At 40.1% G+C, this 23,184-nt stretch overlaps 1 protein-coding gene across 1 annotated transcript; it reads right to left on the bottom strand.

Moving 5' to 3' along the window:
• Positions 1-1,751: 1,751 nt before the first annotated feature.
• On the bottom strand, positions 1,752-22,791 carry PUS7 (pseudouridine synthase 7). Its single transcript, XM_084266499.1, has 18 exons — positions 22,656-22,791; positions 22,406-22,543; positions 21,463-21,536; positions 20,446-20,924; positions 19,056-19,140; positions 18,833-18,934; positions 17,597-17,741; positions 13,193-13,304; positions 11,893-11,970; positions 10,116-10,244; positions 9,785-9,910; positions 9,416-9,477; positions 8,886-9,046; positions 7,914-8,040; positions 7,086-7,187; positions 4,360-4,489; positions 3,182-3,273; positions 1,752-2,489 (listed from the first exon to the last, which is right to left on the bottom strand). Exons 4-18 carry the CDS (start codon positions 20,808-20,810, stop codon positions 2,353-2,355), a joined length of 1,953 nt encoding a protein of 650 aa, XP_084122625.1. The 5' UTR covers positions 20,811-20,924; positions 21,463-21,536; positions 22,406-22,543; positions 22,656-22,791; the 3' UTR covers positions 1,752-2,352.
• Positions 22,792-23,184: the final 393 nt, after the last annotated feature.

Below are 23,184 nucleotides of genomic sequence, written 5' to 3'. Positions count from 1 at the left end.
AAAACATGCTTGTTAATTTCTGTCTTCCTCCAAATCGTGAATTTTGTTTAAAATAGTTTAATATAGATATATAGTTTCTATATGTGTAAATATATATATCATCTATATAGGTAATACAGTCAACTTAATGAGATGTACTTGAACAGCATTTTTGTAAAATACAAAGACAGGTAACAATGTTCTGCTTTGCCTGTTCACACAGTTTAGGATGCATCAAAGGTATCGATTGATGAGTGACACATTACTAACAAAGTATCCGCTCAGGTCTTGCAATGATTTGTAAAGTAAATGTGCTCCTGACACATTTATGAGGAAACTCACACAGTGTAACACAAGTGGCACATGCTGATCCACACGCCTGGCAGCAGCCAGAGAAAATCAGACTTGAAATTGAGAGGATGGTCGTGCACAACGAAACACAAAAAGGCAGCAGTGTTTGGCTAGTTCAATTCTCAACTTTATAATATGACTTTCAAAAGTATTTAAAAATGTAATTTACACACTTCCATCTGCTACAAGCTTTGATTAAGTGAATTCCCTTATTAAGCAGACAACAGGAGTCAGAAAACGGTGCAACTGATCAGCTAAAGCTGTAGAAGCAAGACAGAGTACCAGACAGCAGAGATCAAAGCAGAGGGAGATCAAGTGTGCTGCTGAGGAAGAAGCAAATAAATTAGAGTAGCAAAAAGCAACACGCTGTTTGCAGAAAGGAAAAACAGGACTGCAGATGACTGCTAGCCAAATGGTACTCTTACTAAAGGATCGGGACACAGGGAGACGAATAGAGCCCTGGAGAGCATCCTCAATCTCCCTGCTCCAACACGCAGCTCTGCACCCACCTTCGCCAGAGCACCAGGCCTTTTCAAGGAGCGTTAAAGCCTTCGCGGGCCCCGGGCTGGCTCCGGGCGAGCCCCCTGCCGCCCGCGGCCCGGGCCAGGCGACAAAGCAGCCCCTTCCCCCGCCCCGGGTTCTGCCTCCGCGGCGCCGGTTTTTCGCTCGGGGCGACGGGCAGCGGAGGTCGCGCAGGCCCGCCGAGCCAGGCCAGGGCTGTCCCCGGCCGGCCGCTTCCCGCTAGACTTCAGCCCTCCGGAGGGACAACTACTAGACCGGGTCCCGCAGCGACCCTCGAAGCCGCAGCGGTCCCTCAGCGCCCTCCCGGCGGCGGGGGACGGACCGGGCGACCCGCCACGCCGCTGACAGAACCGCGGCTCCCTCACCGGCCGCGGCCCCGCCCCTGCCGCGTCAGCAGCCCAGTGCCGACCGGCCGGTCCCGTGATCACAACACCGCCTGTAGGCGCGGCTGGCGGACCACAGGGCGCATGCGCATTGCCCGACCTCTTTCACAACAGCCCGGCGCGGCGCAGGTGAGGCGTCCGGTCAGCACTGCGCATGTGCCGGAGAGCAGCCGGCTCGCGCTGCCGGCTCGCACACAGCTCCGCGGCGGCAGCAGCGCGGCCCGTGATGGTGGGTGGGAGGAGCGGCGGGAAGCGGAGCCCCGCTCCTGGGGGAGCCTCCACCGTTTCGTGCCGCCTCAGACCCGTCCTCGTCTGAGGGGCGCGAAGGGGCTTCCAGGCACCACGGTACACACCGGTGCCGCCTGGCGCCCGGCTGCGCCGGCGTTCGCACCGCTACAGCGAGTTCTGTTTTGGTTCAGAAGGGGTGCAAAATGCGGTGGCGTTTTAGAAGGGTGATGGAGTATTTGTGCCGGCTCCGGCCAGATTAACCATGTAAAGGAAAGAGTTAGAGTTGGACTGTTAGGTTACTTTATTTTCAGTACCTGCTCTCTGGTACAGGCACCAGAGAAACTGGAAAATAGGCACAAGAATTTTCTCATTGAAGAGACCAACAAATGAAACCAGCTGTCACCTCTCCCCAGTGCACAACGAGACTTGTAACAGAACCCTCTACTGCATCAGCACCAACGCTACCAGCAGGAGCCCCTGTGATACAAACAGTCATCCTTACCTCATTTTTTTGTCACTTATTTTCCCAAGACATAATTTAACATATTGGAAGAGAGTTAAAGGTGTTTCCATGAGTATGGTGCTTGCCAGAGAAGAAAAAAAGGCAAGCTAAACATTCTTCTACCTCTGAAACATACTGTAAGCTCCTCTCTTAAAGATGCACCTATGTTACAGCTCAAGCAACTTATTAAAAAAGCACCAGTCACTAAGATCTATAATATATTAACAGCCACCATCTTGCAAATCACTACTGAAGTTAAATGCCAGAGCTAATAAAAACTTAAAAAAATACAAATCTCTTACTACCAATCTGTAAAGATTTGTACAGAACATGTAAAAGGGAAAACACTTTATATATGTTAAAATCTAAGTAATTTTTGCAGTTCATTCAGCGTAGCCAGGTAGTATTCAGTTGTGTCTGGTTTTTTATGCTTGTGTCCATTTTTAAAACTTCTCGGATTGCCATGGTAGCATAAGTGGATGGGGGAAGGGAGAACTCCATCTTCAGTGCCCTGAATTTACCATCTATCATAAGGGGCAAGAGGAAACACAAAGCAAGAAAAAGTTAAGGATGTAAGTAATGATTACTCTGGATGTCATCTAAACTACAAAGTTTTCCACAACCACCACCCCCCCAACCCATAAAACAAACCCACGTCCACCACCACCCTGCAATTTACCATCCGTAGTGTAATTTCATAAAACAACTTATTTTTAATACTTCCTCTCATTAGGGAGTGGTGTTTGGGGGTGTTTGTTTTAAAAGCAAAATAAACTTCCGTTCTTTCAAAACTGAATTCCTAGCCTCTCTTCACTTTTTCTGGAAAGGAGTGTCAAAGGACCTTGTGCTACAGTTACATTTAAAAAGAAATAAATATTTGAGTAGTCTCTTATGTTCAGCACAGATAATACACACTCACAGACAATTTGTGGCTTAATTCCACCTTCATGCATTTCACAGACATTTATAGCTAGATGTTTGCTTGACTTTACATACTCCTATAAGAAATGTAACAGTCAATAGAGACTGGTAGAAGAATCATTTGCACTCTTGAGAAGAGTCCTCATTTAGACACCTAACTTCAGCGACCTTTAACGTCATTGCTGAACAGTCCAGTTAAAAGAAAGCTCTTCCTTAAAAGAGCCTTCAATATGTAGCAGTTCAACAGCCAGATCAAACTTCTGGTTTTTAACCATCAGCAGAATAATCAACTTACCTGTAGGAAGAACTGGTAATGGTTTTCCCTCCAGCTTATCCAAATCCGTAGTAAATAAGGGGATTCTGGGATCGTCATATGCAACAACCTCCCTTTATAATATGCAAAATATTTTAAAATTACAAGTTTAAAATAATTGGAATAAAATTTATAACTTTATTACTTTATAGAAATAATAAGCTGTTGTTTTTCTTATAATATTATTATTCCAATTCAGAAGTTGCAGCTGAAATAGAATTGATTTTCTAATCAAATAACGTAAGGTGCATTAGTGGTCCAGTAACTGATAAAGCTTTAAAGACTTGACTCTGTTTGATGAAGATTATCGACTCATCTGGTTTCCTTCATGGGCTGTCAAGATTTCCAGCTATACAAGAAGTATAGCTTAGGAAGTTATAGGAAGTATGGTGTTAGCTTTAAGAATTCTTGAGGGGGGGAAAAGAAAAAACCCCAACCCCAAACCAAACCACGTTCATTTTGAAGAAAGCCACCTAAACTTATTTGGAAGGGCTTAAATATATATTCTACTCTTGCTGCTATTCATTTCACAGAGATCATTCAATATATAATGTCGAGGCTGAAAAACTACCTGGGAAGTAGGTAAGCTTCAAACATCAGCACTAACTAAAATCCAGTGTAAACATTAGTATTTTTTTGTCTCCTTCCTAAGCCCACTATAGTTGTTTCTATGCATCAGTGATGAAATCTTTCTGCACATTTATACAGTCACCTGTTTAAAGGGATTTATTCAGTTGCCATGTTACAACTAGGCTGTCTCTCAAACAAAAGTGATTTAGTAGGTTTAAGTGATACAGATCTTTCTCAGTGACAGGTAATTACAGACCAACTTTCTCATAGCAAGATGACAAAAAAATGGTTTTAATATTACCCATCATGGTTGCAACATAAATTATCTATAAAGCGTTTGGGCAAGCCCTCATAAGGAGTGTAACAACTAGGTGCATGTCTTGATGCTCAGGCATCACAGAACCAGAGGTCCAAGGAAGAACTTTACCTGCACACAAAACCTGAGGGAAGGTGCAAAGAGGTTCCTCCCTGCTTACGCTGCAACCCGCACTTACATCCCATGGGTCAGTCTAATGGTTCTTGCACTTAGTCATCCCACATACACTCTAGGCTGCCAATTCAAGTGTAATTTCCTTTATCCTCCTACTTACCAACTGACATTCTGAGGTCGAATGATAATCTTTCTGTATGCTCCAGAAAGTGAATAATCTCTGATCTTATGCCTCATGTTATTGATATCAAGATTGTCAGCTACCAGCATGTCCTTGTAGGCCTCTCCAACTGCAAGAGAGGGAAATATTAAATAGGGGAGACCGTAGTACAGCACATTCATGGATCATTCCTTCCCTTATATGCTGAAAACTGCTAAATTTAAAGGATAAATGTCCCATAGCAGTTTAAAATTACTTATTTCAAATCCTACTACCTAACAATGTTTACTTCTACAACCTGAACAGTAGAAGCAATAACCAGGAAACAATCTTAGCAAATAAAAATTTCAGCTGAAAACAAATTTTACAACTTATTTTATTGACATCTGACACATGCTTTCCAAATTTCACAGATAAAGCTCGGGTATATGAAGGAAAAAAAAACCCAAACAAGCCAGGCTATCTATTGGTGGATCTTTGAATTAGCAGCTGGTAAAACAAATAATAATAAATTAGCCTGTAGGGACCTTTAAATACACTGCAAAACGGAGAAGCAATTCTATTACAGTCTTGTATCCTAAAGTAAGGGCATGCATGTACACACACTGGGAAGACAGGAAGGGAATGGAAATACAAGAACACACTGCATCTAAATAATGCCTCCTGCCTTTGATGTGCAGTGAGATTGCCAGCATTACTTCATGCAGTTCAGAATTTTAAACAGGAATAAATCCCAGTGTAGATATATTCAATGTTAGAAACTTCAGGTTTTTTTCCAAACATTTAACTCAGTGTGGTTCACAGCCACACCTCACTGCAAACAGATCTTTACCTTCCAAGCGTTTCAGAGATGGGTGATAAATAGTCCAGGCATGTAGGGATAGCATTAGGAAAGCCAAAGCTCAGCTGGAGTTCAAATCAGCAACAGACATCAACAGGGGTTAAGTGGCAACAACAGGAATGAAATATAAGAAGGAAAACATTGGCCTGCTGCTAAACAGGGCAGGTGGTCTAGTGACAGACATGAGGCTGATGGTCTCAGCACCTCCTCTGCCTCAGCCTTGACAAGTAAGGTCTCCCAGGCCTCTGGTCCTAGAGGTCAGGTTCAGGAAAGAGAGGGTCCACCAGTACTGGAGGAAGACACAGGCTGAGACAGCTGGCTCATATCCTCGTACAGCTTTTCTCTATCATCTCTGAAAGATTATGGAGATCTGGGGAGGTCCCAGGCAACTACAGAAAACCAAGTGTTGCACCCATCTTCAGAAAGAAGGATGATCTAGGGAATCACTTTGGTCCCTGGGAAAAAAATGGAGCTAATCTTGGGACACGTTTCTGGGCACACAGTGAGAATAAAAGAGCGTGGCTTTTCCAAAGGGGGAAGAAAAAACAAAACCCCACCTGCCTCACTGCCTTCTATGATGAAATTATTACACCTGTAGATGAGGTGAGAGTAGTGACTGTTGCCTACCTTGCCTTTAGCAAAGCTGTCAATATGTTCTCACAACATCCTTGTATCCAAAGGTATAAAATTAAGTAGGTGGATTGCTAGATGGGCTAAGAACTATCTGGCTCATAGTCGCTATCAGTTCGAGCTCTACCTAGAAGCTCCTTACAAGCAGAGCTCCTCAGGGAGCCAGGATGTGTTGTTTAAATACCTAAAGGTATTTAAATACATGGAAGAGGAGCTGGAATTCACCCCAAGAAGTTTGTGGGCACAATCAAGCTAGGGTAGCAGTTGATATACCAAAGGACAGGACTGCTACTCAGAGAGAACCAGGCAGGCTCAAGGAATGGGCCAAGATGAACCTCATCACATTCAGTAAGGACAAAGTCTCGTACCTGAAAGCAATTAACTTTTCTCAACAGTACAGGCTACAGAGCAACTCTGCTCACAGTCACCTGGGACTCCCATTGGAAAGGAGACTTTGCCCTGGCAGCAAAATAAGCTAATAGCAACAGTAGCTATTAGAAACACCAAGAAAATGAATACTGCCCTTTACTGGGCACTCATGAGACCACAGTTGGAATAATGCATCCAGATGATAAACTTGAGTAAGTCCAATGGAGGACCAGCCCAATGGCCAAGGGTTGTACAATATGGCCTGCGAGAAGAGTTTGAGATAACAGCTTTTTCAGCTTAGAGAAGACTTAGAGAATATTTGTTCTTGAAAGTTTCACACCTGACAGGACAAAGCCCTGAGCAAGCTAGCCTGAATGGACCTTGCTTTCACTGAAAGATTGGACCAGATGGCCCCCTAAGGTCCCTTCCAACCAAAATGATTCTACAGATCTGTCCCTTAATAATGACGCCATGCTACATGCAGATAATTACAGATCATTCTAGATCCAATACAGTTTATGTACAGGATATGAAAGCTATGCTTTTTTTAAAAAAAAAAATTGGTTAATATTTAAACATAAATTAAAAAATGTCACCTTTTTTTCCCCCATTGTGCCAAGATAAATAATTTTACCTCAGTAAAAAATTTCTTTTTTGGAAAAGCTACTTGCTGAGAAGAAATATGAAACAGATTACATGAAGTGAAACAAATTACAATTCAGATTATTATCACAATAATAAAGGCTGACAAATGCATTGGAGCTCTGAAACAGTGTACCTTTTAAATGGTCACCAAGGTTGCAAAGTTCTAATCTTCCTTTCAAGAAAAATTTTAAAGCAGACTTAACTTAAATACTCACTCTGAAAATGTAACAGTCAAACTTACTTTTATGCTTTGGGTAAATAACATCAAATCCAGGCAATGGCATCACTACATCATGGATAGTGTAGTTATTGACATCTCCTTCTTCGATATGAACAGCTGTGGCTACAATCATGACAGAAAAAATGAAGAGTTACCAGAATGGGTACCTGTGAAAGTTAACATTAGCTACATTTAAAATTAACTATTTGATTGAAACAAGCCTACTTTGAGGGATAATTACAGTGTTTTATCTCCACTTAATAGACAAAATTTCCAAGAGAAGAAATAACAATATTCAAGGTTGTCACAGTTACTGTCAGAACCACAGCCTGGTTTCCAGTGACTTCTGAAGCTTAAGTAAGGACTCCTAGGTGAACAGTCCTCTAAGGCGGCATCAGGCATACAAGGAGGAGAAATACTGTGGATATTTTCACCCCAGGGAAATGCCAGAGCAAATCCAAGTGAAGAAAGTTTTAACTGAGTGAAACCTTTGCTTTACAAGATACTCATACAAATAAAAATGTCTGATTAAAACACTCATCCTTCTGTAGTTCTGTTGAACCAGGTTTGAGTTCATTCTTAAGAACTATCAGTCCATTGTAGAATCTCTCCTTCCTATCCAACTACTGGAAAAATAAGCACACTAATAGCTCATGGAAGAGTAATACCTAACTTCCAATGTCTTGCAAAAATTGACTAAAACTGGTGAACAGATACAGAAGTGACTGGACCATAATGGGTAAATAGGAAAAGAAGACTTGTATGCAGTATCACATAAACAGGTATGTGCCTTGGTTTCCAAGGAGTTTGAACTAGACAATCACTGGCTCTTCGTTCGTCCAATTTTACCTCCTTTAAGCGTGAGATCTCCTGGTACCGCCCTAAGGCCGTATTCTTCTATTCTCTTGCTCACCATATTATTCCACACATAACTCTGGTAACTATGAATATACATTAAACGATTATTTCTTGGTATCTAGAGGTAAAGAAAAAAAAAAAAGAAGTGAAACATTAGGAAGATGTACTTGTGGGTTTTTTTCGTCAATCATAACCCAAAAGGCATATATTTGAAATGTACCTTCTCTGGGTAATAAGACTAACCCAATTTCTTAGTCTATAGATTTTGGGTTTGTTCATTGTTTGGGGAAGAGGGTTGTGAAGAAGTAACATTTTTATACACTTGAAATCTGCACAAAACCCCTGTGCTTAAATAAAGAAGGGGTTTTTTTTATTCAACAGCTCAAATACATGAACCACTGAGTTCATACTTAACCACCAAAAATCTTAAGTGAACTTTACAGATGCAAAGGCACAGTTCTAATTACCTTCTTCATAAACAAGAGATTATTCCTCAGCTTCTACAATGGGCCCAGTAGATTGCTGATGATAAGGTATTTTCTACCAACACTTGCTCTTGATTACAGTACTTGAAAATGACACTGAACCCACCACCTCTTTGCCAAGCTGATTCATCAGCACACTATCAATTTGATTTATACTTCTAAAGCAACAGAAAAACTCTGATACCAACCTTCTGCAGGATTCTCAGAGCTGTATTATACATGGTTACTAAGTGTAACTGCATTGCTTCCAATGTACCAGACAGACTGTACAAATTGGAAAGCTCATTATGTATACATTAATTACAGATGTCATCAGTTACCACGCAGCAGTACTTCAAGCAAAAAGGCAGCATAAATGTAAAGATTTTGCACTTAACCTTCTACTCATCAAGGATCTACGAGTCTATTCCAAATTCATCATGATACCATGAAAAGCGTGTTGATTCAAGTAAATACCCCACAGCACTTTCACACTCACTATGCCAAATGCAGAGATTATGTTCTTCATTCCATACTTTAAGAGCCCGCGTAGAAGCTGTCCTTCCACGCACCTTTTTACGGGTAGCTTCTTCAGGGCTGCTGCTGGATCTTTAGTCTTTGCCCATTCTTCTCTGCATTTTACCAAGTATCCCTTTTCAGCTAGAATAAGGATGTAAAATGAAAATATTTTAACTACAGGCCATCCATCTCACCTTTTGTTAAAACAGTTGAAAAACCAAAGTTTCAGTCAGGGTAATTAAGAGAATTACTGAGGCTGGAAGGCTAAGCAGACTCTGTTTAAGTATTCAGGTCCCTTTTCACTCCCATTGCAAGAAACTGCACAGTGAGGAAACAGGAGAAAGGCAGAGAGTCTGAAATTGCTCGCCTGGATGAAATTTTAGCACATACAACACCGTCCTCACAAACATACTTTCAAAATGAAAGAACCTGAAAGTGTTTCTCCTGAACATACAATTCTTGGAGGAGGAGAGGAAGAAACATTTAAAGTATAATTTTTTCAGTCCTTACCTCCTGGTCGTGGTTTTAGTATCAAATCCATTACTTCACTCCAGTTGTTCTGTAGAATAGCTCTATGATTCAAACAGAAAAGTTTCTTAAAAGCCAGCAAAATATATTTAAGATTTAGCCAAATTATCAAAAAAAAAGAAGAATCAGTGTTTAGATTTATGTAATATTAGAAGTAGTGGTATTATGCAAGACACTTGCTGAAAAGCAAGTTCAGAAAAAAGTTCTTTTCTGAATCTAGAATTAAATCTAGCACATTCAAGACACTAGAAAAACATTCCCAGAAATGCATTAGAAAACAGGGATAAAAACTGAATAAAATTTAAAAAAAAAAAGAAGGGGAGGAGGGTGGCAGATGGAAACAACACATACCTGCCAATTTGGTATGTAGGAACTGCTGTGGTTCCAAATCTTTGCATTCCATAATAATTAATGAATCCTATTTCCCTGAGAGAGTGCATTGCTTGCTCTATCTGGTCATCAGTTCCTGTTATGTTCCTAGCATTAAAAAAGAAGGTATAGACAGATTATTGAGGGCTTACATTATTTTATGAGACCCATAATAAGCGCAATATTACACAGCATTTAAATTCAGACTTCTGCTAACAGAACTTTTCTTTTTTGTAACGAGAGATGCACTGATATCCCTTAACTCTTTAAAGAAATACTAACAGAACTGTCTAAATCCATACTAACACATTACCTGAGAACAACAGTGAAATGGTTCCCTTGCAGTTCTCCCAGTTTCAGTGGATGGTTCTTGTAACTGAAGTTTCCTAATTTGAAGTTCATTAAACATTTATTCAAATGAGCAAGTCTTTGTGCAGTGATTCTAAAAAAAAAGACAGACACAGTGACCATCCTACACTTAGGAAAGTAGATAGTTAAATAAATACAGACATGTTGCCACTTACAAAAAAAAAACAATCCACAAAAAAACTCCTCAAAAAGAAAAAGTGAGTAACCTTTATTTTCTATTGCTGCCTTTTCAAAGTATTTTAATTAAATATCTAGAAGAACAGACAGAGCATGTATACTGTGACAAAGACCGTTAGTACTGTCTTTATGTCTGTTACTGCATGCACTCACAAAAAGTACTGATGTATATACTATACCCTACAAACTGAACTCTGCTTTGAGTAACTACACTGTGAATACAATCCAGTTAGTATTGGTCACAAATGATAGTTAAGTAATTAGCCACTGCATAAAATTAACACAGATGAAGGAGTACAAAATTCAATCTGGCACTGGTATCTGTCACTTTTGCAAGTACATTCTGGAAGCATACCCTCTTCTTTGCATCACTGAACTGCTCTTTTGGTATTTCCACTAAAATTTGCAGCAGGATAGAGATGTTTATCAAGTAGCTTGGCCAGCATACTCATCTCAGAGCAGGCTAACAAGCAGTAATGTTGCCTCTCCTACACCACCCTTCTCCAAGGCTGTGCAGGAGGGTGGGGTACTGTGGCACTACTGGGGTCTGGGGCTCTGCACGACTCACAAATTAGTAATTCCTTTTGTAAGTGTGAACAGATGCACATGCCAACCACTGGGATGGAAAACATCAGTAATTCAGCAGTGAATGCCCTCCTTTTAACAAGGATTTAATCAAATTTCTGGCTTTCAAACATTGGAATTCCTCACTTGAGTTTGGTTTTCAGAGAGTTGAAATAATTGTCCAGGCAGAGCATTCCAGACAGCTGAACAGATATTGTAATGTATGACTGAGATCATAGAATCACAGGGGTTGGAAGGGACCTTGAGAGATCATCGGGTCCAACCCCCCTGCCAAAGCAGCTCCCTAGCTCATACTGCACAGACAGGCATCCAGACAGGTCTTTAGTATCTCCAGAGATGGAGACGGATGCATCCATCGTTCTCAGTTATGGATGTAACACTAGTTTCAAGTGCCCAGAAACCACATAATTATCTTGGAATATGCTAAATTTTATTTTCTCTTAGTAGGTTAGTTATGGGAGTAGGTTAAGGCAGGAAAAAGTAATCCTCATCATGTTTTGCCCCTTCTGGTTGCTCACAGGTGAGCAAAAGGCAGTGGTTAGCTTCCTCTGGAGCTGTTAAGAGAGTTCAGCGAGAAAGACATTAGGATTCCAGCTGGAAGAAGGAGAAAATGAAATTCAGGAAGGATGTAGTTTTCCCATGTCATTCTGTTCTGCTGCTGTTGCACGGGACTCATGTATCCTAAGAGCAGGTAGGCAGTCTGGGCTGCTGCCTCAGCCAAATGCAGGTATGCATCCAGCCTATGACTCGGAGCATCGCTGACTGAAAATACCAGCAACTACCATGGGATAAGAAAAAAAAAAAAAGCATTATATCATCTTCATTAATGCCCGTGCCTTGCACGATGAGAACCTGAATCCAGCATTTCTGTCACATGCATAATGAGCCTCCAAGGTACCACATGAGATATTTGAGCTATCATGGTAGGAGTGCAAACACTCCAGTGTACTTTCACTTACCTAAGGACAGCGATCTCTTGAACTGTTATAGCCCTTTTATCTTTAGTTCCCATGTAGGAAAATATGTTTGGCTTCACTCTTAAAAAGCAACAGTAACAGATATTATGCATATTGAAATAGCCACAGAGTGAACATAGTTTTCAAGGATAATTACCTAGACTTATTAATCTTCTGTATTAAAAATAGCAAACATACATCCTTCCTTTCTGCAGAACTAGGCTACACTTTGGCATGTGACATTTTATAATCTCATCTGTAAGTGCATAAACCACAGGGAAACTTCTGTTTTAATTAGATGCAGATTCACTTTTACCACAACTGTGCTTTCAGAATATCAGCTTTGAAGTACTTCCTCACACAGATCCACTCAAATGCACAGCCACCACTAATTTCACTAAAAAAGAAATAAATTCATGTCCATTTGTTCCTTAAACTTCAAGTAACATGTCTGTTTGAATACCATGCATGCATATCACGTGAGAATACAGGAAATTAATTTAAATTTGATCCATTTCTTTCCTTGGGAGGGAATATTTCCACTTATTCCAGCTACGGGCACCAGGGGGAACCAGGAATGCCATTACATACATTTTTCCACCAAACTATGCTCCTCCAATCTGTTCTCAAACACTAGCAGTGTACAGACTACAAGCATTTATTTTTTGACAGGAAGGGTGAAAGGAAAAGGAGGGGAGAAGCAGGGAAGTTTCCCTACAAGCAGATCACTGAGTTGACTCAATGTTAAAATAGTTCTTCCTCTGCAAGTCACTGTGCTCACATCATGCCTTTGGCAAATCTTTTTGTTGCCACAGTTGATAGGGTGAGAGGAACTAAGACTGTTGCCATGGAGAAATTAGTTCATGGAACAACAGTTTATCAACTGTAACTGCTTAGGAACTGATCAGCATATTGCCACAACAGTATCTGACAAGTTTGAAACATGCTTGCATATATTCACACACTGGGGAAAAAATGGCTTTTAATTCAGGTTATGCACACTTGAGGCTTTCAGCTGCCAAACCTTTCTCAATCAGCCAACTTCAATCACAGACATTTTCCCACTGAAGTAGTAGAGTTCAGTCAAATTTCTTGGGATCATTTTGTTCCACTGTCACCTCCTTGCAAAACTTGCAATTTCAAAATTTAATATGCTAAAATAATTTGTTTTTTTAAAAAAAAAAAACACTGGCTACAAATCAGGCAATAGTCATCACTTGTGGTGCTCTTACATAGTTCTGAAGCATAACATTTATAGTGATGTGAAACAGATGGGGGAGGACTGCATGCCAGCCAGGCTTACCTCAAAAATTTGGATAGGACATTAATGGCATCCATAGTATCCTTGTTCTCCTTGTACAGTACAAAGTGGCAGTAGCTTCCCCTAGATTTTGGCCAAGAGTGTTTTCTTGGATCTTTAAAAACAAAAGGTTAAAATTTGTGATGTGTAATTAAAAAAAAAAATAGTATCTTTGTCATTGCAGCTACATTTAAAACAAATGCACAAGAGTCAATTTTGCTAATTTCCATCTGTTCAAGAAAAAAAGAAAAAGACAATTGAAAAGTGAGTTACTGAAAGCAAAACCTGCAAATTGCATTGAAAGAGACCTCCCTTTCCCCTGGGCTGTAAACTTCTGTAATCAATTCTGCCTCCTAGAATCAAACAGTGCATGTTCCTTTGTCACAAAATTATCTAAAAATACATCCAAGTCATTTAACTGCCATATTGACCAATTAAATGTCTCAAAAACCTTAACATTGCACTGACTTTCAGCTATAAATGCCACTCCACATTTAATCTATCACCCTCTATAATTAATGGATGAGGATCACTGGAGCCCTGTTTGTGGGAAGACTACAATTATTATTTATAGAACTAACATATTCTTTATTTCTGTAGGATGTTGCTGTCTGTCATACCTGAGCCGTACCTCTGAAAATGCCTAAAAAAAAAAAAGTATGCTCACAAAAAATTACTTTAAGGTGAATTATTTTTTAAAGTCCTATGGGAGAGAAACATCTGTCACAGTAGGCATTGACAAGTAATTTATGCCAGATACTGTGCTGTGTTTAGAGAACCCAGAGGGCGAGATAACTTCAGACTAACAACAATTCTGTATAATTATTTGGCTTTCTCTGGAGAGAAATGAAAACTGTCAATGTATTTGTCAATATTTTGTTGCACACAAAAGCCTCCAGAGATAAAACCTTCCTTTTACAATCTTCTACTGTTGATGGCATTCCTGGGAAGGGGGACTGATTCTACACAGGTTTAGCACCCAATTTTGAGGTGCTTTGTTTATAAATTCTTTGTTTTATATTAACAAATCTAAGGATTTGTTTTGTTTTAAATAAGAAGCCCCTTATTTCTCAAAGCAGGTATTCCTGGTTTTGTACAGTAAGGGCTTAAAGCAGCAAAAGCTGACTGAAAAAAGCCAGTCCTATTCCAGTAGATGAACACCAATGCAGGAAGGAAGGAAGGACTTGGGAGATTCTGTTCTTTTGGTTCACATGAGTTTAATACAGCCCAGATATCCCAGACATCACAGACAGTAAGTATGGTTAATTTGTAGTAAGCTTGCTGGCAAAAGAATTCTTCTGGCTTTTTTTTATACCACCCATACACACACTTCTGCAAAAACAATTTTGGATGCTACAGTAACAATACTTTATGTGTTGTTGTTTCAGAACTACTACAACATGTGCCTTGCGCCCTCAGTTTCTAAGCAAAGACCTCTCTCTGGAGGACCTAAACTGGACCAAAAAGCCAGTTAAAAAGACCTCACATTCCTGCTGATCTCCCTTCTGAGCCACCACTACTCTTCAATCCAGTCCATGAAATACTGCGTTCAGCTTGAACAGCTTGGTCCTTTGTGAAGAACTCAGTAATCAGCAGGGAAGAGAGGAAGACAGAGCATGCTTCACAAGGGAAGGCTTCTCCAGCTGGAATCATTCTTTCAATTTAACTAATCCATCTTGCACATGGTCATTTAAACATCTTCAAAAAGTGAGCCCCAATCTGGGCTACACTAAAAAGACTCCATAGATATTATATATAGTGTGTGTATGTATATATATATATGTGTGTGCTGTATATACACCAAGGGGATCCTACGCTTTGGGCATCACTGCAGCCATGCTGGGTAACGGAAGGCTGCAGTTCCTGGTATTGAACTGTTCTTCACCCAATACTTCCAAGTATTCAATTGGGTAGGTGGGCCAGAGGGACAGCTTGCAGTCCTCATGGTTATGTTTCAGAGTGATGTTACATTTTTGACACTAAAAGTGTATTTCCCAGCCCTTTTCCCAAACATTTTGGTGCAACTCAAGGGCTAGAAGCTCTTTTTAAATATAGGGGTGTATGACATACAGTTTTAAAGCTGTATAAATACAGACAGTAGTGTCTGAAATACAAGGATGAAGGGCAAAGGCTTGGTGAAATCAATGGAAATTTTACCATTGATGTCAAACAGTATTGTCAAAATTGATAATTCACATCACTTATTACTGACAGATTGTCTCTGCACTGAATGACTACTGCCCATACTGCACTAGGAAAAAGAGGCTGCACAAGGCTCTTCCAGGGAATTTTAAGAATTACTTATGGGTAGGGTGTTTTTTAAGAATTAATTGTTACTGGTTTGGCCAGTCTTGTCACTATTTAGGAGGTCACAATGGTTGTCATTTCATTTTGTTAGCATGAAATGTCAACATCTCTTACCTGTTGCAGTTCTGACCTCTGTCCCAGTGCATAGCATAAAGAGCACAAGAGAGTAGCATTTAATTTTTAGACTGTCGAAGGGTTTTTAGAGGTGAACATGCAGGTTTATGGTTATGGGATTGTTTATGCTTTTGGGGGCATCCAACAGTTAGGTGGTGGATGACAGCAATTTAGACAGTTATGCAATGGAATCGTGCAGAGGCATACGGTGAACATATGGAAAGCTTCAATCGGAGATGCAACAGACTTCATTTGTGGACAATGATGAAACAGCAGTTTACTGACAATTTAGAGAGGCAGTATTTTAACTATTTGGGGTGTAAACATCATAGACACAAAGCAGCTTCTAATTTTAAATTTTAGGAAAGTATGTTTGATAAACTTTTACTTTATCAACAAAAGCAATCGGATATCTCACCTAATATTCAAATATTCTACATCTCTGAAGTGTTACTTGCCTGGGGAACCCACTCAAGATAAAGACATTTTAGTGGCTACAATAAGCATGAAAGATAAATATAATCCTGACTAAAAAAAGTACTTGCACTCTTAAATCGCACATTCATAAGTATTTACACACACTCACTCCAACTGCACAGTCTCCATGCACAGGTCTTTGTAGCATCACAACTTAGGAATTCAATTTAAATGGATGATGCTTCTCTGCATCACAAGATGGTGCTCCAGATAACACTTTAATCCTAGAGACACATCACTAAATTCTTTTCAGCTATTTCAAGTACTTAAACTCTTTTTTATGCAGTATTTCTTAAATCAGACTGGGCAGCTTAACACTTGACTTAACCACTTGACTGTAACAATGGTTCAAGAACAGAAGCAGCATAAAGAAAAGGTGGAGGTAAAACCATTACAAACAAACAGAGAACAAAACTGGCCAAGGAGAATTTTGTGCTGGTAAATATACATACTCCATGCATAAAGCATGCAAACATACAAGTTTTCTAAACATGGTTAAACAAGATACATACATTATAATTGTACCAATAAAAAATACAAGATTCCCATACTTGCTTAGAATAAGCCTTTAAAAAATTGTAACTAAATTGAACATGGAGATGGTGTTATTTCCAATTTTAAAAGATCTTATCTCCTTACCCTTTTCTCCATCTTCACCTATAAAATGAGTGGGCTAGGCTTATGTAGTCATTTGTAAAAGGTTGAAATGGCACACAAATAATCAGTTCACACCAAACCTTAATACCTTTTGGTAAAACATTCTCCATGCGGAGAATTCTCTGAACTTACAGAAGCAACAAATTTGTAATAACATTAAAAGATGTAGAACACATTAATTTATCCTCAGTAACCAAAATGGTGTTTGGCAGGATTCAAGTGGGTAACACTTCATTCTCAGACTCCTCCATTATTTTCATTATTTCAAAACAGTAACTGTGCTCCATAAAGACAATTCGCTGCAAAAACAGACGACTACACAGAAGTAGTATTTAGCTTCCAAATATGGAAACAAAAGTAGCATTAAAGATCATGGTAAATATGTTTACGTAAAACGTAACTCTGAGAAAGCAAACAGGCACTTCTGTCTGCTCAAGTCACTGAGAATTTTGCATGGATTTTCAAGACACTGTCAGCGTAACATATGCGTTTCAACTACAGTGTACAACGTACACCTGCACATCCAGGTAACTTCATGAAAACAAAGTTCAAACTATACCGAACATAAAGGCTTGTTTTGCCTATTCCTCACGAAATCGCAGAAGATGTTCTTGCTTCTAACACAGTTGTTTTTAATGAATGACTTGGAAACAAAAAAATTTGAGACATTTTAAGTTAAATTTCAGACTAAGTTCCTAGCCAGTTTAGATGCACAGCATGAGCTGCAAAGAGGGAAAAAAAAGCCAGATTACATTAGGAGGTACGTTCCATGTCAAGCACTCAGTAACGATTTTTACTTTGGGGATAATTTTAGCATTTACTTTACCCAAATGCTGTCATACTGAAACTCACTTGCCAGTGCTTTCTTCCCAGCAGCATGATAAGCAATTATGTATTTTTTCCCATCTCGATCTTCTGTTTTGGTCTCCAGTCCAGGAAACAAGGACTTCACAGCCTGATGGATAACTGTCCTTTTTTCTTTGGTGTCTTCAATTACCTGTGTTAATATGCACACATGCAGAAACCAAACAGGGGAGGGTTTCTCTTAGTTAAGTTCTGTATGCTTAAAGAAAACCTATCAGATCCCACTAAAGTACTGAACGGGTATACTTTTAAAAGTCTGGCCTATGTATTAAAATTATTTTGAAAAATAATAAATAACTGCTACAAACCCCAGCCTCAACACTCCCAAAAGAAAATTGTCAAGATTTATTCCCTGCTTCTGTGTTTAATAAAATTCCCTCTTCTAATGAAAACTGTGCCAAAAGTTGTCTTTCTATATGCATTAATGGAAAAAATAAGAGGCTAGATAAGTATATTTAACATGTGAATGCTTATTTGAAATTGCCAGATTTATCCCTACTCATCTCTGTGTCCCAAATATAGCTCAACAGTTATTCCTCAAGTATATGGAGTATCTACATGCTTAAAAAAATCAAGTTTTCATTTCATTTTGCATCCTATTTTTCTTGTTACAGAAAAGCACATTGATGATCCTTTCTATTAAATGACTGAACACTAACCTTGAAAAGAGCCTTTCATCAGGATGGATCATAGAATGGTCAGGGTGGGAAGGGACCCCAAGCATCACAGACTTCCAACCCCCCTGCCACAGGCAGGGCCACCAACCTCCAGGCATGATCTAGACAAGGTTGCCCAGGGTCCCATCCAACCTGGCCTTGAACACCTCCAGGGATGGGGCATCGACCACCTCTCTGGGCAGCTCGTGCCAGCACCTTATCATTCTCTCTGATATTTAATCTTTTTACATAATTATTCTATAAAATACCCCTAGACAGAAAACCAAAATACTACAAGAAAATTCTAACACCACAGAAATTAAGAAATTCACATGTACAGTCCCACTGAAACCAAACTGAAAACTCACGTGCATGAATTTGAGTATATCTGTAAGGCTTTACAGAACTAGACCCTAAACTGCAAACATTTCTGTATCACCTGCTGCATCATGTTCAGGCCGCTCTTATACCTTACATACACCAGAAAGCACATACCTTCCACTCACTCCCTCACTGTCGTGTCCCCCCCTACCCCCTCCCCAAACTTTACATTATTTATTGATTTTACCTCTATGGCAACACTAGTTTCCTTATTCTTAACAAGCTGGAGCTCCTCTAAACGCTTCTTGTCTTCCTCCGACAAAACTGTAAATGTTTCTTCTGGTGGGTCCTAATATGTATTTGTCAGAGAAAAAAAAAACATCCAGTAACCCACATGGAACAACTTGCAGCTTTGGAATGTTTCTGCTTACAGAGCACAGCTGTTACCAAATCTTTACCTCAAAATTTACCTCAGCATCCACTGGAACAGAAAAGTCATCTAAATGGCTCACACGCCCGTCTTTGCCTATTTCATGGACAACAAAGTCTGAGTATCTGATGGGAAGAAACACGTGTTAAATTTGTAATAAGAAAGTTAAAAGTCTCACATCACGTAAAAGTCCTTTCCCAAGCAGCTGTTTGTTAGCAGAAATCACTCAAGAATTCTGAATTCACATAGAAGAAACTTCAACCATGAGAAAGCTGTACCTATTCTCACCCCTCAGAAGGGCACCAGGAGAACACAGGAGAAAGCCTGGCCCATCTCAACACAGCTGATTTCTTTGCAGATAACCAAACACCTGCTGACCTTATTTGGAGTCATTTTCTCACTAGCTTGCAGAGATCAGTAATGCACACCCTCAGTCCCAGTCATTACTGGGAATTAAGACTCTGCTGCATCACTACACTGCAAACATTAACGCATTAGCTCCGTCACTTCAAATAACCTGCCGAATAAAGTGCACATAGCCCTCTCTTTAAGGAAAGCAGGACAAATCCCCCTCTGCTGCACACATTCAGGAAGAGAGAACTTTTTTCATTTAAACCATTACTTTGCATACTCTATGACAGCAACAAAGTATTTGGTTGTGACATTTTCCATCAAGCCATTATGTCCATAATAAAAATCTTGACTGTAACAAAGCACAGTCTATGTTGCAATTGCTAAGTGATTTAAGTAGCATTTGCCAATATTTAAAAAGAGGGAATTCTTGGTGTGTAAACAAAGCATCCTTAACTGCTTTGCTAAATCAGGGCAACAATGATTCTCATTTCAGTGAGATTTTATATTTGCATTCTCTTTGATTCAAAGCTGTTATTTAATTTGAAAAACCTAGATGTTTCATAAAAAAGTTACTAAAACCCAAACATCTTATTAAACACACAATGCAAAATTCCACACCCTGAGTTATATCATTCCCTTTTATCTAAATGACACTACAACTGATCAGATACATTTTCAACCCAACAGACCATCTGACAATACACACGTCTCCAGACATCAGCACAAAACAGTCAGGGAAAAGCAAAGAACCACCAGAGTGTGGTGGTCTCAATGCTGTTCTCCAGTGCATCTTGTATCAGCACTGAAGAGTGGTACAAAAGGTGGGGGTACCCCCAAGTTTTTATGCTGCAGGCTGCTACTAGAGAGCAACACAAATGGCAAAGGTCAATGTAATCGTCACCTGGAAGGGTCCCAAATTAGACCTTTATTTCAGTCTCAACACTAGAAAGAGAGGGCGATGAACCTCCCAAGTGACTGCACATAATCCAGTTGCAGCCTACAAGTCAGAGAGGAAAATGGAGAACAGCAGCTGCTTAACGCAAGGAATTAACACACAAAACAAGACAAAGAGTTACCTCTCTTTCAAGATTCCAGAAAACCCTTTATGAGAGCTAACAAATTTAGTTATGCCAACATCACTTTCTGTCAGTCCATGCTTCATCATGTCCGCAAAGCTCTCTGGGTCTCCATCTTCTTCACTGTCCTCTAGTTCCTCATCTTCCTGCTCCTCATTTTCCTCACTGGGGATTATTTCATTTTTTGTGTCCTCAAGCAGAGGTTTGTCAGCTTCTTCTGTCACAGTCTCAACACTCTGCCCAGAGTCGTTCCCTGCCTCAGACTTCTCTGAGATCTTCTGTCTTTTAATTTCGTCTGCGGTAGCCACATCATCCTCAGCGTGAGGACGTTTCAAGGATACACTATTCATTTCTACAGTTTCCATGTTTAAGGCACAGTGTAGGACAGAAAGCCCTGAGGAGCAAGAAGAATGGCTTCTTTCCTGTCTGCTCAAGAGCAATATCAATACACAGTCTCTTCACTCCAAGGACTCTGTCCCCTGCAACAAGTTCAGGAAAACCACATAACTTTCAGCGTTTTTACGATAAACAGTTAAGTAAAGATCTTGTACAGCTAAAAACAACATGGACTTGGGAAGGGAGTCTTACTACGCATCCAAGGCAGCATGCATGTTAGACTACACAACAGCAATATACCCTACTGGCTGTTTACCACTACTGCCACTCTTGCCAGCTCATATGACAGCTGGATCCAGCTCTGTGCACACAGGCTCTGCTGTCAATAGCAATTTAGCACCTAAGAACAATTTTTCCCCCCTGAACCTTCTGTTAAATATGACTGTTCCCAATTACTCCTCATTCTCCTCATATTTCACCTTGCAAGGATTGGGAGGACAGCTCAATTCCCCCAAACCTGAAATCTCATCTCTTCTAACATACACAATCCCAGATGGAAGTCAGGTGGCAGCAATTCAGATCCCAAGATAAAAGGAATGAGATAACAAAATTGTTCAATGAGTGGGAGAAACAAACCAAGAAGGAAATGAAATTCTCTCCGAGGAGAACATAAATACTCACACTGGTGGAGCAAAGCTCTGACTCTTTTCTGGCAACCTGAGCTGTCACCTTTGCAACAACTTGTACCTTCAGATCTGAAAAAAAGAGGAAAACTACCTCTTTGAGAAAGTTTTGGGAAAAAAAGCCTGACTGTGAGAACATGTATCAACGTGATCATTATGGAAAGCTGGTGCCTCTGAACCCAGGTATCAGTAATTCTACAAGAGCAGAAACAACTGCTCAGCAGACAAGTTAACAAATAGAATTGTAAAAGTCTTACCACCCAAGTGACATAACACAATATTGCTATTTAGCAAGCTACAGCAGAGATGTTTGTCTCTATTTATGTTTGTCTCTATTTATGAAAGAAGCCCAGCACCATCCAATGGGCACAACAGTGCATTGGGGATACACCACAAGTTTTGGTAGCAGGGGGCTGCATGGGAAGAGGCCATGTGCTGGTCATGGCCAGTTCCGGCTGCTCCATAATGGACCAAACCCACTGCACAACAAAACGCCAACTCATCAAAGGAGCAGCAACCCCACCCTCCTGCACCAGCACTGCATCGCTCAAGGGAGAGAGTGTAACCCATGGGGACAACCAGGGGAGGGGAGGTGTCGGCAATGAAGGGCAGGGGGAAGAAAGGAGTCTTCCCTCCCAGTGTTTAACTGGCTGACTGTGTCTCACTAGCTGAATTGATAATTAAAAGTTTATGATAACTGGCCATAAATTAAACTCCCTGAGTCAAGACAGTTTTGCCCACAACGGGCAAGTTTCTAAATTAAGGGGATTCAACTGTTACCAAGAAAATAGCCTAAGCACAAAGCAGCATCTCAGAGCCACACGCATCATCCCATATTATTTCTCTAGTCACTAGACAGTATATTCTATTTAACTGTAAAGGGTATATTTTAAAAGAAGACTCATTACTAACTCGATAATCACTACATGCTGGGTTGTTACCTGTTACAAGTTAGCTGCTGCTGACTTCATCACCTGGACTTTCCCTGGTAGAGTTCACAAACTTGGGGTGAAGAGGCACAAAAAACTGTTTAGAAACACCCAAAATGTTTTGCTGAAATGAAGAACTGAAAACGGACACTAGAAAAAAAAAATGGACACAAGGGAAATGAGAGACTGATAGAAAAGCTTATGCCTGGAGAAGTGACAAAACACATGCAGAGGCAAGCAGAACAATTAGAAACCAATGTACCTTCAAGCAGAAAGCACCAATTTCAGTTTGTCCTCAAATGAAACCAAAGTGCATAAAATCCTTCTTTAAAAATAAAAATATTAATCAAACCTAAAAGAGATGCAATTCACCAGGATTTCCACATTCTTCTTTGTTCCCAAATTCAGGGAGCCTGGGTTATAAAGCACTAATGTAGTAAAGGCTTCTTGACGGCTTGTGATTGTCTTTAGAGGGCAAAAACCCCACCACTCAGAACGATGAAATCCTGAAACCTGCCAAAGGATGAAACAAAACAAATCTCAAGTTTCTAAAACAAAATTGTAAATCCTGATTATTCAGCGATACAAACTGTTAAAAGAATTGAAGGTTGATCAGAAACACTCCAGAGTTTTCAGGTGCGGGCTATTCTCACAGCAGAACGACTCGCACACAACAAAGTACTGTCCTGAGTGGAATGGTGGATGTCATCCGGGAAAAATTCCTCAGGATGATCACTTGAAGGAGGAAGCTGATGTGAGCGGGTCACACACTCATGCACGTCGCTGCTGAG

This window comes from Gallinula chloropus, assembly GCF_964237585.1.
Source record: "Gallinula chloropus genome assembly, chromosome: 1".
Lineage (NCBI taxonomy): Eukaryota > Metazoa > Chordata > Aves > Gruiformes > Rallidae > Gallinula > Gallinula chloropus.
The sequence above is the reverse complement of the archived record's forward strand: the minus strand, read 5'-3'. Positions and strand labels throughout refer to the sequence as shown.

Coding starts and splice junctions, on each gene's coding strand:
- PUS7 (XM_084266499.1), bottom strand. CDS start 20,810: ATGGAAACTGTAGAAATGAATAGTGTATCCTTGAAACGTCCTCACGCT. Junction 17,742..18,832: donor AAACTAGTGTTGCCATAGAG/GTAAAATCAATA, acceptor ATATTAACACAG/GTAATTGAAGACACCAAAGA. Junction 9,911..10,115: donor CATTTCACTGTTGTTCTCAG/GTAATGTGTTAG, acceptor TTTTAATGCTAG/GAACATAACAGGAACTGATG.